The 16106-nt window shown below is 38.1% G+C and overlaps 2 protein-coding genes across 5 annotated transcripts in view; both read right to left on the reverse strand.

The window, feature by feature from the left end:
• The window catches only part of LOC134812460 (uncharacterized), a 99652-nt gene that overhangs the window by 30601 nt on the left and 52945 nt on the right, over nt 1-16106 (reverse strand). Inside the window, exons 2-7 of one of the 3 annotated variants that reach the window (XM_063819892.1) lie at nt 5802-5895; nt 5581-5664; nt 3338-3533; nt 2999-3184; nt 2155-2842; nt 1731-1985 (exon numbers count right to left, since the gene is read on the reverse strand). In XM_063819892.1, the coding sequence (XP_063675962.1) occupies nt 1731-1985; nt 2155-2842; nt 2999-3184; nt 3338-3533; nt 5581-5664; nt 5802-5890 (1498 nt within the window). In that variant the 5' untranslated portion in view covers nt 5891-5895. Of the gene's footprint in view, nt 1-1730; nt 1986-2154; nt 2843-2998; nt 3185-3337; nt 3534-5580; nt 5665-5801; nt 5966-16106 lie in introns of those variants that run through there. The other 2 variants (XM_063819893.1, XM_063819894.1) reach the window with 2 other exon arrangements.
• On the reverse strand, nt 6091-11962 carry LOC134812462 (anti-sigma-I factor RsgI2-like). Of its 2 annotated transcripts, XM_063819895.1 has the most exons (12): nt 11888-11962; nt 11694-11750; nt 11439-11565; nt 10963-11183; nt 10706-10747; nt 10465-10553; nt 10143-10296; nt 9866-9984; nt 8950-9742; nt 8756-8844; nt 8513-8566; nt 6091-6526 (listed from the first exon to the last, which is right to left on the reverse strand). In XM_063819895.1, the coding sequence occupies exons 1-12, from the start codon at nt 11934-11936 to the stop codon at nt 6272-6274; spliced, it is 2049 nt and encodes a 682-aa protein (XP_063675965.1). In that variant the 5' UTR covers nt 11937-11962; the 3' UTR covers nt 6091-6271. The 2 variants fall into 2 exon arrangements, with proteins under 2 accessions (XP_063675965.1, XP_063675966.1); XM_063819896.1 differs by lacking the exons at nt 11694-11750; nt 11888-11962 and having other exon boundaries at nt 11468-11564.

Raw genomic sequence — 16106 nt, forward strand, 5'->3', positions numbered from 1 at the left:
CAGTTTTTATAATCTCATCAGCTCCGTTAACCGTCTTCAATCTTACCGAATCTTACGTGGAGCTAGAAAACCATTCCTTTCATGTGCATTTCTACAGGACAGCCTACTCTTTCATGTATTTCACTATCGCAACTAACATTCTTATCTACTATTTCACCGTACCAAGCTTTCAAGAATTCCTGAAGTCAAGGATAGGATCTATCTTCTCTCAAAACGGTAAGATTTTCAGCTGTAAACATTCTAAAATTGAATCATGAATCATGATAGTATTCCTGTTGAAAGCCAATTGCCAGCTGTGTGTACTGCATAATTTAAGCCAGGAGTGATTGGAGCACGTACTTGATAATATTGTCCAGAAGATATCCCTGCCATAACTATATAAAGTTAGTTATACTTATAGTGAACATGACAATACTTTTCAGAAGAAATATCGACAAACACTGAAGCTAGTCAAAGAATCAAGAGATCAGACACAGTGATATCGCTGCTGCGACTGAATTCTACAAGTAGTATCACGAAAGATTATGGGTTAAGTTTAAAGAAAGCAAGCATACAACAGATGACTGTTCTTGAAGAAAAAGATAATTTAGAATAGAATAATTGTATTAGATAGTTTTATCATCCTTTATTTCATCGCCTTTTAGTGTGCGCTGAAGCCCACACTCCACAGCCGTCGTGCATTTAAAATCAGTAGAAAATAGTAGGGCCGTGAAAAATTGAGTGAACATTTTTTAAAATTTATCTTCTACCTTCAATTTGTAAATTATATACTCGTAAGTTTAAATTAACATGTTTACACGTGAAGTAGTAATCCCCGGTTAAAATTATGTAAGCTTTTCGTTCACCAGACAGAAAATATTTGGGATATTTGTCAATTTGTACTGAATAACTTTCAACCTTTCATGTTATTTGGACTTTGATTGAAACAAACGATCAACATTAATGTAAATCAACGGGCAGTTAGTATTCAATCGGTCGTTTAACATTGAAAAATTGAACGGCCAATTATATGAAAGTATGAACCTGGCTTAAATCATGTACGGTTTAAATTATGAACGCTTCGACTATTTACCTGCAAATTATAACCCTAACGAACTTACCTAAAATAAAAAGTAATTACCGGTTGAAAAAACGGTAAGCAATAACCTATAATATCTGTTACGTAGGGTGGTCATAGCACTCCACATTGACTCATTGATAAGATTAATTTCTTACCTGTACAAAGTTTGTATTTTAATCTGTATTGGATAAGTATTAATTATTAGCGGAAACCTATCTATTGTATTAAATAATTTGAGACACAAAGCACCGTTCTAATCTAATAGTTCTTTCTATTGTCTAAAATTAGATATCCAGTGAATTTGGTATAATTATTAAGCTTTCATGTTTGAATGGAATAGTTTTTAATAAGATGTGATAAATGACTTGTTATACTGGATCATTGATTAAGTTAACGATAATACTTATTAAACTGTGTTTTGTTCGAACTATATGCGTGATGGTCATACAAGTATGATAACAGCTTCATATCAGTTACACCTTTTTTCACTTAGAAATTAGAATGGTGTTAAAATTTAGGGCAAATCGTTAAAATATTGCAGTTTTGAACACACCAAGAAAATGTTCACAATAACGCAAACAACTTTGCTTTAGCGTTACCTTCCTGTTTATGGCGAAAAATATATAAGCGAATATCAAATATTAGTCAAAAATCAAATGCTAACGCTTACCTCCGAGTATTTTCTCCAACTTAGAGTTCTCTCTGGCGAACTGCTCGACAGCTAATAAGTCCACCGCCGTGTCACTCTGTCCAACCTTGCCATCAGAATCAAAGAAGGAAGTCATCACCACTTCTCTACCTCTGATAGTCAGCAAGTTTGAGGAAGTGAAACTTTCAATTCCCATGAAGTCAAGTTTGGAAAGTTCAATAGTGTCTCCGAAGAAACCATAGTAGAGAGAGTTGGCAGTTTGGATCACGTATTTACCTGTTGAATCTACTTTCAGAGCTATGTTAACGGTCTGCAGCGAAAATCGGGGTGTAATTAGAAGTGTAACTTGTATATAAGAGATTGAATTTTATAAATAAGCTGTTGAGGAAGGCTTTCTGTTGTTTCAATTTTCTGTTGTTTTATATTTACTCTGTTGATAGTATACCTGCCTTATCAAGATCCACACGATATCCAGCATCAGGCTCAGCACTGTGACTGACAGGTAACAAGTACCAGGAACATCCAAAACAAGGTGAGTATACCACCACACTTCCCAAACCCAACACGTGGGGTGACGAGGGGTGGAGCGAGAGGAGCTGGTCTATACGGAATGTGGTGGGGCCGGTGGGGACTTGATCCAGGGACGTGCTCTCCGAAACAGAGGAAACTGATGTCGGGAACTTGTGACATGTAGTGGGAGACTCCCCGTTTAGGAGAAGGTAGAAGTAAGTTGTGGTGGAGTCGGAGATGTGCTCCATTAGGATTATTTGCTTGGAATTCACACTGAGTACATCAAGAAACCGGAGGCTGGTGTATTTAAAACTGGACTTTGGAGTGTCGTCTCCCGAGCAAATAAAGCTGTTGCTGTCCGAATCTAAAAACTTGGAGACAGTTCCATCCAATGTGACACGATATATTGAGTTTGTTATGATGGAGTCGGTCACATGATCCTCACTTATTGCAAACAGATATTTCTCAATTAGGTCCGAGCTGGCAGAGACTCTTGTGATACATTCTTCTATCTGAACCTGTGTGGTACCGGAGGAGGAAGTCGTGCTGAGGGTCCCATTGTAAAGAATTGCAAGAATGGTTGATGAGAGTTCGTAGAGGTAGGGAGTGTTGTCTAGAAGACCCTGAGGAGTAAGGATTATTATTTCTATCGCATATTTCAATTTTTAGAAATACCTGAACATCCTAATAACCATCACCATTACATCAAAGACTTAATTAACCAGCATGTTCAGCAACGATATCCACACACAATTGACAATTCACTCTTCACGACTTACTGCGGGACATGATAAGGTGGATTTTGTTGATTTAGAAAGTGTGATGAGAGAAGATCCTGTCCTGCTCCAGTAGAGCAAGCTCGACTTTCCTGTTAGAGAAGACAAGTCTAATTCAAGGTCTGTTTGTATCGGTGACTGTAGCTCCTCCATGTAATCTTGACTCGGCTCTGTTTCAGTTGTTAGATTCTGATGAAAAGCGCACAAGTTTTTATAACAATAGGATTCAGATTATACGTTGCAATGTGTAATTTAGCTTGATCTATAGTCTATACGAGAATCGGACTAAAAAACAAGGACATGAAGGCCTAAAAAACGCTGTATGAGTTAATATTCACCAACCTGGAAGAGAAAGGAACTGATACGAACGTGAACTTGTTCGAACTCAGGGGTGCAGGACTGAGGGATGACAGACAAAAGCAAGTCCTCCGACACAGGACCAAACAATGTCATGTCTATCCTTCCTAGAGTGCTGCAACTTGCAGAGTCTGGCGGCTCCCAGTTCACCAAGGAGTCTGAGCCCCAATCTGTTGACGACCTTTAAATATAAATACTGGTGTTAATAATTGTTAACTGTTTAGAACAATAACAATGTACAATGTATTGTTTTTGTATATTAGAGCTTTAGCCACAGGTAGGTTGGTCTGCACGGAGCCCCACAGTTTCAATTCCTTGTTTAACTAGCCGTACAGCAAGGATATCCACTGTGCTCACAAGGTTAGGCACTAATACACTCCGAGGGTCTACTCTGTTCAATGTTACCAGAAATGAGACCATTTACTTGATCAGTATCGTCAGCTTAATAAATTTAATTTAAACTCTCCGCACATGTTGACAGGTCATCATTTCAACTAATAAATAATGTTATAGTAACGGCTCATAAATGTCGTATTACGGAGTAAAATTGAATTGGTCTAATATTGTGTATTTAGTAAGTCAGTATAGGCATTGAATGAATTTTAACAAAAGGTCTTAAATTCAATGAGGTGAGGTACAACAAGTTACTTATCATGCATGAGCCACGACATTATCTTTGACCCTATTTTATGTTCATCAGCAGTAGTCAAACCATGGATACTGCCACCAATTCACCTTCAAGCACATCCATTGATCCAGCAATTGATGCTAGTATTCACACTGTTCAAAGACACTTGGTTGCTCTAGTTTTTGCGTTCAGTATTGTGTGTGTTTTCTTCTTTCTTTGTCTGGAGATTTTCCCACCTCTTTGCCGGTCTAAACCCAGCAAACTACACTCTGGTAATGTTACCCGGAAGATCGAACGAAATTGAAGCGGACAGTGAATTGGAGCGAATTGGAGAGACAGTATATTTTATTGGAACTAAATATAAAACTAGTAAGTGAAACTGAAACTACAAGCTCGTGATGATCAGTCAATGTATGTGGCTTGTTCAATTCAGTTCAAGTTTACCCAAGATTTCATGCGGTTATTACAAAAGGTTGGAAACATGTATCAACATTTCTTGTTCTATATTAAATTGTCTTGATATGCCTTAATGTCGATCCAGTCGAGTAGTATGCCAGAGTTACGATCGGAGCCAGCTTCAGAGTCCGACGGAACTGGTTGAATATTGTAAGTTGGTATAGGCATTGGATGAACTTTAAAAAAGGTCTCAAATTTGATGAGGTGAGGTACAACCGAGAATTTTATACAATACCTCACTAACTTTCTGACAAACAAATTACTTATCATGCGACATGCATGACTGCATGAGCCACGACATTTTCTTTGACTCTATTTTATGTTAATCAGCAGCAGTAGTCAAACCATGGATACTGCCACCAATTCACCGTCAAGTTCAAGCACATCTATTGATCCAGCGATTGATGCCGGTATTCACACCGTTCAAGGACGCTTGGTTGCTCTAGTTTTTGCGTTCAGCATTGTGTGTGTCTTCTTCTTTCTTTGTCTGGAGATTTTCCCACCACTTTGCCGGTCTAAACCCAGCAAACTACACTCTGGTAATGTTACCCGGAAGATAGACTTGTAACTTAGAACGAAATTTAAACGGACAGTGAATTGGAGCGAATAGGAGAGTGTATTTGGTTGGAACTCAAGATCATGAAACTAGTACGTGGAACTAGAACTACAAGCTCACTTGTAAGTGTGGCTTGTTCAAGTTTATCCACTATTTCATGCGGTTATTACAAAGGGCACATGGCATGGTAATACTCAATAGCGGTTAGAAACATGTATCTACATTACCTGTTCTACATTAAATTGTCTTGTTATGCCTTTGTCGATCCAGTCGAGAAGTTTGCCAGAGCCACCTTCAGAGTCTGACGGAACTGCTATTAACGCCCTTCCGCCACTGAGTCCTATACCCCTTGGCAGAGACACGCTTATAATTGTGATTTTCGTGTTGGGGCTGTTGTGTATCGTCTTCTATATCTTGCTTTTGTTATGTCCACCCTTCTGTCGATCGAAACCCTTGCATTTAAAGATGGGATCCAGGAGGAAGCCAGGTAGTGGAAATGATGTCGCAGAACCACCAAACATGATATAACGCATGTAAACTTTCTAGAATCACAAAATATATCAGTTTCGATCCAGACTCCGTACTTACCTAAAAAGAACAAATGGATAGCATTTGGTGATAACGATGTTACAGTCCGAGCAAGAAGCACCAATTTCTACCGTGTTCAGACTTCTGAAAGAAAAAGGTAAACTGACCTCTGTGATATTCAAAAATTCAGAGATTTCATCGGTGAATTACAAAATTATAACATCACAGAAGAGAACAACTACATCTAGAAAGAGAAACTAATTTAGAAATTAGAAACTCACGAGAATAGAAATTGCGGTGAAACAGTGAACTTGCAGCCTTCCAGGGAGACTATAAGGTTCAACACAACAGTAAACACTAGTATCACCATCCTTCCTATTTCATATTAAGTTTCATCAAAATAAGGCGTAAAATTGTTGATTAAGTTCACTTGAAATGTTTGCCATCACTACACACTAAGACGTAAATTATTTATACAAATGTGTATCAACAACCAGGAATATTTGGTTGATTTTCCATCGGAGAATTTGGTTTTGATCAGATTATCAAATAGACTAATAGAAATAAGTATTCAATCAACTGAAAATTGTTTAATATAAACATTTTTGTAAAAGTATATATAATATAATGAACTGTCTAGTAAATAAACTTTTTGTGGTCGTTCCTTCGTAGTATGATTAAATTGGACATATTTATTTAACTTCACGTCATAATTTTACAATATTGTAATGGTAATATCAAATAAACCCTTTCAACCAAAAAGTGCATTGCAATTGTTCTCCGATGAGTTGCCGGAGTCTTCTTCCCCAAAACTGAAGGCAAATCCGGTCGAATTTCCGCCACTGGAACCTGAGCCTCCGCCAAAATCTGAGGAATCCTCGGCGCCACCAAACATACCGAAAGCTGAGGTAGAAGCGGACTCTGACTCAACGAAACCGAAGTTAAACTGGTCACCAGTCGAGTCTGCAGCTTCAAACATTGATTCCCCGGCTTGTGCTGTTGCAAACTGAAACGGTAAATTTTTCGATTAGAATTTCCAAACATAAATTGTACACAGTTGCAGTATAACAGGAAGGGTGAAAAATTTACACTCAAAGCTGAGTCAGATCATCTCAGAGATTGGGGACGGGTCACAAACAAAGCAGAGGTGAACAATTGTAACGTTACTCCGCTACTCTAGAGTCTTGGTAGTACCGTAGTTGGTCAGCTAAAATCTATGAACATCCGTTAATACCTTAATATCCTTTGTTGGGATAAGACCAAAAAATAAAATATCTAACAAATTATTGCTTCGAACTCCACGATGCCGACGTAACGTACCGACTCAAATTGGTTCGAGCTCAGCCACCAGAAAGTTTAACTTATGTCATGGTGGATGCGCGGACGTCGCACTTTTCACAACTTTTAGAATTTAGCGCGTTACTGTCTGCGACAAACTTTATGAAGGAGCATTAAGGTGTAGGAGCATTTGACCAATTTTTTAAATTATAAGTGTTGTTCAAGTTGACACCGATGATTGGCATTGTTTATCAATATCATGGCACGATTCATTGGTTCACCGTTTTTAATAGTTTCAATCAATATTCAATATAAACATCGTGGCAAAAGTCTTCCTGTCAGTCTTATTTCAACATTATCAATATCTTGAATTACTACTGTATACATCGCATTCTTCAACGACAAAAGAAAAGATGATCATCGAAGCCGCAGACAGCGGATACTAGCACTCAAACAGATGAGCTGCCATCTGCTACAGTGGTCCCACATGTTACTAGAGAAGTGGTCCTGGTGAAGCCGGAACTACAGTAACTGCAGCTCCACCTGCACCCAAGACAATGCAGTCAGTTCCACTGCCCTGCATTATTGAAGTGAAACCGATCACTGCTCAAAGTATGAGCCTTCGATTTATCGGTTCTCATCCTGTCATCTGAGGTGACGTACAAAGAAGATATCCTGGTGACCCCATCACAAAAGAGGAACCCTAACCGTGTCTGCGTTTTAGTAAACTACGATTTCATCATTTTAGCAGATACTATCAAGATTTTATCAGGATTTTAGCAACCACGACTTGGATTTTACCTACCACGTTGAGATTTTAAAAAGACACGGGGAGAATACTAAAATAGCATAACAGATCAGTCCTACAGTGCCTCCTTGTAGAAAGGCAACCTGAAAAGAAGAACACTTCACATAAAGAGTCTTTGTCTCGATGAATGTCGCCATTCTACAAAATTTGTAGTTTGAAATTCGTTTTAGGAACATTTCAGGTTTGAGAGTTATTTTTCGATTGTTGCTACGGCTAGTTTTGTACCAACAACAGTAATCCGAGGACAACTCTAGCTAAATGGCTATCATAAAAAACATAATATCTAAAGACTCTAAATTAAAGAAAATCTCCGTTCCATCCGAAACTTACACTTCTCAACCATTCCTTCCATCATTTACTGAACACCAACTCATACAATGCCCATACAATGCCCAATGGCGAACTGTTTGCGTTGTCTTTAACACTAACGGCCTGATATCAAAGCTCGAGGATTCTATAGGGCTGGCCAAGTATGCTTCTTTGATGTAAAAGTTATAAACCCTAATTCAAAGTCTTATTTACATCAGACAACAAAGAAAGTAATGGAAAAAGCCGAAAAACAGATGATCCGGAGCTATTATAACGATAGTATTATAAAGCAACAAGCAAAAACATTTGAAAATGTATTAGGTAATAAAATAGCTCACAAAAAGAGACAAAATTATAAATATAATGATGTGATTAGTTTTTTGCGTGGTAAATTTTTATTTTTAATTGTATGTAATATACTATACTTCCCAAAAAAATGATGATTCATACACGAAACTTAGAGTTGGATAAATATATTTAGTTTGCTTTGTACAAAATCATAACTGTATAATTCAATAATTCATAACTGTATAATTGAAAATATATAGTTAAGCTCGTTTAAAAACTCCTACTGCTCAATCGGATTTAAGTGTTTACCTGGTCAAATGTAAAACTAGCATCCTGTGCTTTAGTATTTTCAGTGGACGTCGCCTGATATGATTTAAGGGTTAACTATTGCATAACATAAAGACTAAAGAAAGGTTAAAAGTTTAAGAAAGAGATGAGTGGAATAATTTCGAAACTTCCTACGTTGGAACTGTTCATGCAATTTCGCCATAACTTTTTGCAGAAAATCTGACCAGGGATCAATAATTGCGATGATATTTGTTTTTAGCTTACATTTGCCGGAGTGGTGTAAACACTAGTATCTTGAACATCATTATTATTTGTTGGGGCAACTGCAACTGGAGTAAAATATTCCTCTTTACCTGAAAATATTAGAGGCTGATTTCTTAGATGACATGACAAAGATTATCAATTAAATTTAACTTAATTAAATATGGGATTTTTTTAAACAAGTTGATAACACTCACTCGGATTTTTGGTTCGCTGGGAACCAGCAAATTTAGGAGGGTTAGCGGAAGCAAGGTCAGGAACATTCTTTGTGGAGATATGTTTCGGAGTAACATACACATTTGGAGTGCTGGATGAATTGGGAGTGCTAAAAGTCTTCGGAGTAGTAAATGACTTTGGGGTGCTAAGATGTTTTGGGGTGCTAAGAGGTCTTGGAGTATGGACTGGTTTTGGTTTGCTCAGAGGTTTAGGAGAACTAAATGGTTTAAGAGAGCTGAATACTTTGGAGGTGGTGACAGGTCTTGGAGTCTGCACCACCCTAGGTGAAGTTAACTTGGGTGTTGTGACTCCCACTGTGTTATATGACGATGAATTAGGTGTGGTTGGTACAGGTATCTGTGAAACAGGCCTGGGAAGAGGTTTGGGCGAGGCCACTAGGGCGGGTTTGCTAAGTTTGGGTGAAGGACAAAAGGAGACATGAGACGCTGGTTTCAACAACTTGGGTACAAAGACCTTTACTGGCAGTACTTTAGGGGATGCAGGGAGAGAGGGTTTCTGTAGAGTGTTAATCCTGTAACTAGGAACGCTACGTCTTGTAACCGAGGCTGATGTAACCATCCCTGGGTTGGTAACTTTTGCTGAAGAAAGGTTTGGTGATGTGGCTGGTGAGGGAACTATCGTATTGGAATCTGAAGAAACTGGGTCAGGTAGGACAGGAGAGAGGTTGTTGAATGGACTGGCCGAGGGTATGCTGCTGGTTATGTAAGGTGTGGAGGAGGGCAGCGGAATAGTTGCTGGCTCTTTTCCTACCCCCTGAAAATTATTTCGTGAAATAAAATGTAATTTAGGCCACTATATATATTTTGCAAAAAAAACATATTTTTCATTCAAGCCATGATTTAAAAGGGCAATATTTTGCAGTTTATTCCTTTTCACCTGCATGAGGTCATCTTTTTCCGAAGTTTGCGGATTACTGAAGTAAGGACTACTTTGAACGTTCATTTTTTCAGAAACACTGTCCATCACTTTCCTATCGTCTACAGCTATCGTATTACCTGCAATTAAAACTATTTATTTGTAAGTTTTTACCAAGTTTTTATCAAGTACAACCCGACTATTTGTTGAGAATTAGTATTGTAAATATTTTTATTTTACTAGTTCTTTGCAATTTATTCCCTTGTTTTGTCTGCTCTAATGTTCAGGCTTCACTAACCTTGAATTGTATCCATTTCTTCCTCATTATTTTGACTTGTTCCATCATGCTGATTCGATTCATTCACTTCACACATCCTCTCAGTTGTTTCCATAGAGATCTCACAAACTGTAATTTGCTCAACTACTTCAGATGAATTGCCAGCGTCTTCATCCTGTCAAATAGATTTTGTGAGTTTAAATGACACTTAATTTAGGAAATTTTAGATATTCTGATCTGACATTAATGTACGAGTACCTCGTATTAACGGCTCGACAAAAATTATATCAATTTATTAGGTGCATGGATAATACACAATATTGATGTGGCGGGTCCATTATACCTGTTCTTGTTGATCAGCGATCATCGAATTTCTCTTATTATCATTTCGTTCATCGCAATCTTTAATACTCAGCTCCTTCATTTCTTCCTCTGAAAATCGCATTAATAATTTTAGAATGTTTTTACAAAACTGAACTTTAATAATTGCCTCAACAAGGTACCCGAGCTGAGGAAGATTTCTAATTATAGGAGGACAATAGTTTATTCAGGGAGGACAATACCTACTCATTATAATTACTTACTTTTTTCTCTGATCCCTTTTAACTGTTCCTCCCGTTCTTGAACTGCAATATTGTTGTGTAAGCTGGACTTTCATGTTGGGTGATGCTATAATTGGAATTGATTGACTTAACATAAGATCATTAACGTCGATGATATTTAAAGATATTATGGCCTTTCATATCATATTAGTATTGACCAATACTGTTAGAGTTCACATTCCTATTAAGAACTGAATTTATTCGTTTAAATCAATACAAATATCAATTTGACAATGTACCTTTATTTCTAAGAGCTGCAACCTCATCCTCCAACAACATGATCTGTGGTACCCCAGGAAAGGAACAGTATACCTTCTGGTGACTGGCCCAGGTATCACGGTAACGTTGCAGGGCCTTCTCGTACTGATCAGCTCGCTTCTTACCATCCTCTTGTAGCCGGCCAAGCTTCTTGTATGTTTCACTGACATGCTGGTGGGACATCTTGTTGGCGCAGGTTAACCTGGAGAGGTTGTACTGTTATTATGTATGCAATAAGAATAAAACAAAGTTGCAGGAATAAAACAACATTTAATTTGAATCATTTATATCAAGTTTATTGAAGTATTTCAACATCGGAATGGAGGAAAAAAACAGTATTCATCCATGACACAATGAAGCCTACAGGTTCTACAAATTGGTACTTGCATACTCAATTGCACAGGCAAGTACTCAACCGGCGAGTATAAGTACTCAACCAAAACAATAACTTTCTCACGTGACAATTAGAGACTGATTAGCAGTGACCTGTCTCTCCACATCCTGAACTTCCCGGCTGAGTAGAGCGTTCTGTTGCTCTGTTTCACCTGTCTGACTCTTCAGTGTATTGATCTGATTCTGGAGAGCTTTTTTATGTAAAAACGAGGTTTGATGTAATAAAGGTAAGAAGTATTGTATTCAAATATAGGCAGAACAGATATTTGAAGCAGACAGGGCCCACTGCACCATAATCTTAAGATTTACTTTTACTCACTTGTTTGTTTTTCTTTCTCGTAATCAATCAATCTGACTAACTTCTTATTTTCATACTCTGAAGAGTATCAAGTTACTTTGGCTGATGATAATTTATATTTATAACCACGTACGAGCTTTATTAAATGGATGGTATCACTTTTATCTGACAATTAATAATAAATATAAGTTTATATGGTTTATTGTAGTGCCCACCTTCTTTGTTGATCAGCTCATGAAGATTCTCGGTCAGCAAATCACACATCCTAAGAAAATTGTTTTAATTGTTTCAATATTCCTCAACACATCATATTCCAAGAACATCATCTTTCAAGAACTGCCTCGCAGTTCTTAATCACGAAAAATAATGGAATAAAAGGGAATCGGAAACCTCGTAGTCGTATTCATATTATCAAGGTTTCCTTTTCAGAAAATCATATCTTAGCTTAGTAGTTGGTTAATCTTACTCATCATTCTGAGAATGTGTGTCTAACACTTATGATAATTTCCATTGTTTGACTTCAATCTATTATTTGGAAATGGTTTCACAAGTTACTGCTAACGGTCCTAGTGACAAACATCACAACAGAGCTGACAGTTAACAACTAGTTCTGCAGATGGTACATAAAGAAATTACCGTGGTCACAAACTAAAGTTTGTTGTAGATCCATATATTCAGTAAAAACTGGACGTGTCTGAGATCATCTGATAAGCTGGTGTTAACACCTACTTTCTAAACTTCTCACCGAAGGAAACAATTGAGCACCATCGTATTTAAGGCAGAACACCGATGGGTGCAGGTCATATTCTCGGTTTCTGAAGCAGAAAAGTATCGCTATGTTGCGTGGTATTCTATTCTTGTCCTGTCTCTATTTGAGTGGTGCAGAGTCGACAACCTACTACTTGGAAGTGCTGCTTCACAAGATAGATGATGCAAGTTGTGACAACTGCAAAATCTCCGCTCTAGTCTACTCTCAAGAAGATAAATTAGGTAGGGTATATTCTGCTGACCTTGGACAGCTTGACAAGCCACAACAAAACGACTTCAAGTCAGATGAATGGGACTATTTCTCTGCGAGAGCGGAGGATATTGGAATCATTGAGTGCATTGAGTTCTATGCAAAGAGTAGTGACGGAATCCTTGTAAGTCAAGTGAGAATATTTTCAACTTCTCATTCTCAGCCAATACACGTTTACAATACAGTAGGCAAATGGCTATCCAACAAATCCATCAAAGATCATGTTCCCAAATTGAAGCTTTGTTCCCAAGGAATAGAGACATACTTCATCACCACAAAAGTGTCCACAAAAGATAGTGCTGAATCCAGCAACATTCATTTGACAGCAGTTATTGAAGGAGCAGAGGCATCAACGAAAACAGGATACTTTAGGCATGCAAGACAAAACGACTTTAGAAGGGGGACACACGACACATTCGTATTTCAGAATCTAAAGGAGGTGCATGGTGTAAAATGTATAACCTTGAAAGCTGGTGGAGATGACTGTCTGAAACTGGAATGGATAAAAGTTGAGTCCTCCACACAACCGACAGTTACGTTCGAGAATGAGAACCTCACAAGTCTCTCCAGTGACAGAAGAGAAGGTGCTAGTTCTCTTAAACTTTGCAAATAACTTTGCAAAGAAAATAGACACCTTTCAACTCATCGAATTTATTTTAAACTTTTTTTCATCCCTAAATATAAATCAAGTCGTTTTACTTCCTTTGATAAGATGACCTGAAGTGTGCTAAATTGCTAAATTGTGTCTGAGGATGTGATGTCACACTGCAAATGCAAGTCATGATAAGCTGCAGCGTAACACACACCACTCAATTACCTCGTCCTCACAATTACATCATGTTTTACATCTGTGTTTGGCTACCCAGTTACAGCCTCAGCTGAGGGTGCTATTATTAAGTTCACACAATCTTCACATCCAAGAAACACTTCAATTGTTATGCCAGGTAAACTGAATAACTAAACCATCTAGCAAAGTACAGGGGGGGGGGGGGGCGGCGCGGGGGGCTAAAATTCAATACCCATACGTTGGGTCTTATACCTACCGCCGTATTTTATATTTGAGATTTGTTGCTTTGCAGATGGCATACTGTACCTACTTGTTCGATGATTCAGTCACAAAAATTAGAAAATTCGATTTTTAGGGGCCACACCCGATCAACATTGAATTGCTTATACTCGTGTGTGTGAACATGTTAGAGACTCTGTTGTAACATATTGCAATAGGTTATTGAATCTGGAATATAATCTGAAAAGATGGTGCAAAACGGATTTAAAATGACGAAATTATCATGCAATTTGTTTATCTTGTTAGCAAAATTGACAGGAATCGACCGGAATTGGCAATTTTGAGCTATCCCGGTCCCGGTCCCGGTCAAATGCTGATTTATGATCCCGGTCCCGGTCCCGGTTAATTCATGATTCTTGGTCCCGGTCCTGGTCCCCGGGTCCCGGTCAATCACTCAAATTTGCTGGGATTTTGACCGGGATCTTTTACATAATTTCATTCACTGTGATTTTAAGTTTTTCCTTTCATTCATTGTGAATTTCATCTTTAAATATCCTCTGAGCCAAATAAAACAATGTTTAAAATTGCTAAACAAGTTTGAGTAATAAATTATGATCATGAATTAAGGGGGGGGGGGGGGTTCACCCTGATTTTTTTGTGAAACTTGGTTTCGAGATAGCAGTTGACCAACAAACTAGGACCGGTGACCGAACTTTTGAGGGGGTCCCCGACCCCGACCGCCAAACGGTGCCCGCGGGGCAGCCACGCCCATATTTGGTTCAAATTAGGCCCAATTTAGCCAAATACCCTGAACATGCCCAAAACCCAGATTTTATGTGCTCTTCTTGTAGCTAGTGGTCCCCTGAACAAGTATATGAATTTTCATCAAGATTGGGCAAAAAATGACTGAGTTATGAGCCAAAAACCATATGACCATATTTGGGCATACGCACCAAATTTGATCGATTTTGGCCCATAAATTGGTCAAATATCAATATTTTTGAATGAAACCAACTTTATATGAAAGGTAAGCTTATACTACACATTCTCCATGATTATCAGCTCAGTATCTACCTAACTGTGGATTCTGTGTTCAAATAATCACAAAAAATGAACTAAATCGTGCTCCATATCTCAGTTCGCGATATTTGCGAAACTGATTTCGCTCAAAACAATAGAACTCAATAGGGTTTCAATATTTTTACATGAAATTTTCAGAATCAACGTAGAATCGCATTTCGACCTTATCTCTTGTATTGAAATTTTGAGTTAGGCCTTTAAAAAATTTGGCGGCCAAATTCCAAAATTTGCCAGGCATTTTTCAGAATTTGGCCGCCAAATTTTTTTAAAGGCCTAACTCAAAATTTCAATACAAGAGATAAGGTCGAAATGCGATTCTACGTTGATTCTGAAAATTTCATGTAAAAATATTGAAACCCTATTGAGTTCTATTGTTTTGAGCGAAATCAGTTTCGCAAATATCGCGAACTGAGATATGGAGCACGATTTAGTTCATTTTTTGTGATTATTTGAACACAGAATCCACAGTTAGGTAGATACTGAGCTGATAATCATGGAGAATGTGTAGTATAAGCTTACCTTTCATATAAAGTTGGTTTCATTCAAAAATATTGATATTTGACCAATTTATGGGCCAAAATCGATCAAATTTGGTGCGTATGCCCAAATATGGTCATATGGTTTTTGGCTCATAACTCAGTCATTTTTTGCCCAATCTTGATGAAAATTCATATACTTGTTCAGGGGACCACTAGCTACAAGAAGAGCGCATAAAATCTGGGTTTTGGGCATGTTCAGGGTATTTGGCTAAATTGGGCCTAATTTGAACCAAATATGGGCGTGGCTGCCCCGCGGGCACCGTTTGGCGGTCGGGGTCGGGGACCCCCTCAAAAGTTCGGTCACCGGTCCTAGTTTGTTGGTCAACTGCTATCTCGAAACCAAGTTTCACAAAAAAATCAGGGTGAACCCCCCCCCCCCCTTAACCAGTAATCGACCGGAATTCCCGGTACCGGGATTGGCAATTTTGAGCTATCCTGGTCCCGGTCCTGGTCCCGGTCAAGTCACATTTTTCATCCCGGTCCCGGTCAAATACTGATTTATGATCCCGGTCCTGGTCCCGGTTAATTCAGGATTCTGGGGGGGGGGGGGGGGGGGCCAACCATATTAAAGTATATTAAAATGTAGGATTTTTCCCGACTTTAATATACTTTAATATACCTACAATATACTTTAATATATCCCTATTTCCTTGGAGGCCTACATCAAAAATTGTTGCCCAAAATAAGCTTGAAATGCAATTCTTAATCGATTCCAAAAAGTTCTTGAAAAAATATTGAAAACTGATGGAGTTATTTCAATTTTAATGAATAGAAGTCATTTTTGCTAGTAT

The sequence above is a fragment of the Bolinopsis microptera genome, chromosome 3 (genome assembly GCF_026151205.1).
Source record: "Bolinopsis microptera isolate Bmic1 chromosome 3, MBARI_Bmic_1.0, whole genome shotgun sequence".
Classification (NCBI taxonomy): Eukaryota; Metazoa; Ctenophora; class Tentaculata; order Lobata; family Bolinopsidae; genus Bolinopsis; species Bolinopsis microptera.

What these genes read in the sequence shown, in the direction of transcription:
- LOC134812462 (XM_063819895.1), bottom strand. Translation starts at nt 11,936, where the DNA reads ATGTGTGATTTGCTGACCGAGAATCTTCATGAGCTGATCAACAAAGAA. An exon ending in TGCAGCTCTTAGAAATAAAG is followed by an intron (nt 10,748 to 10,962) that starts GTACATTGTCAA and finishes ACAATATTGCAG; the next exon opens with TTCAAGAACGGGAGGAACAG. An exon ending in CCAGCGAACCAAAAATCCGA is followed by an intron (nt 8,845 to 8,949) that starts GTGAGTGTTATC and finishes TAATATTTTCAG; the next exon opens with GTAAAGAGGAATATTTTACT.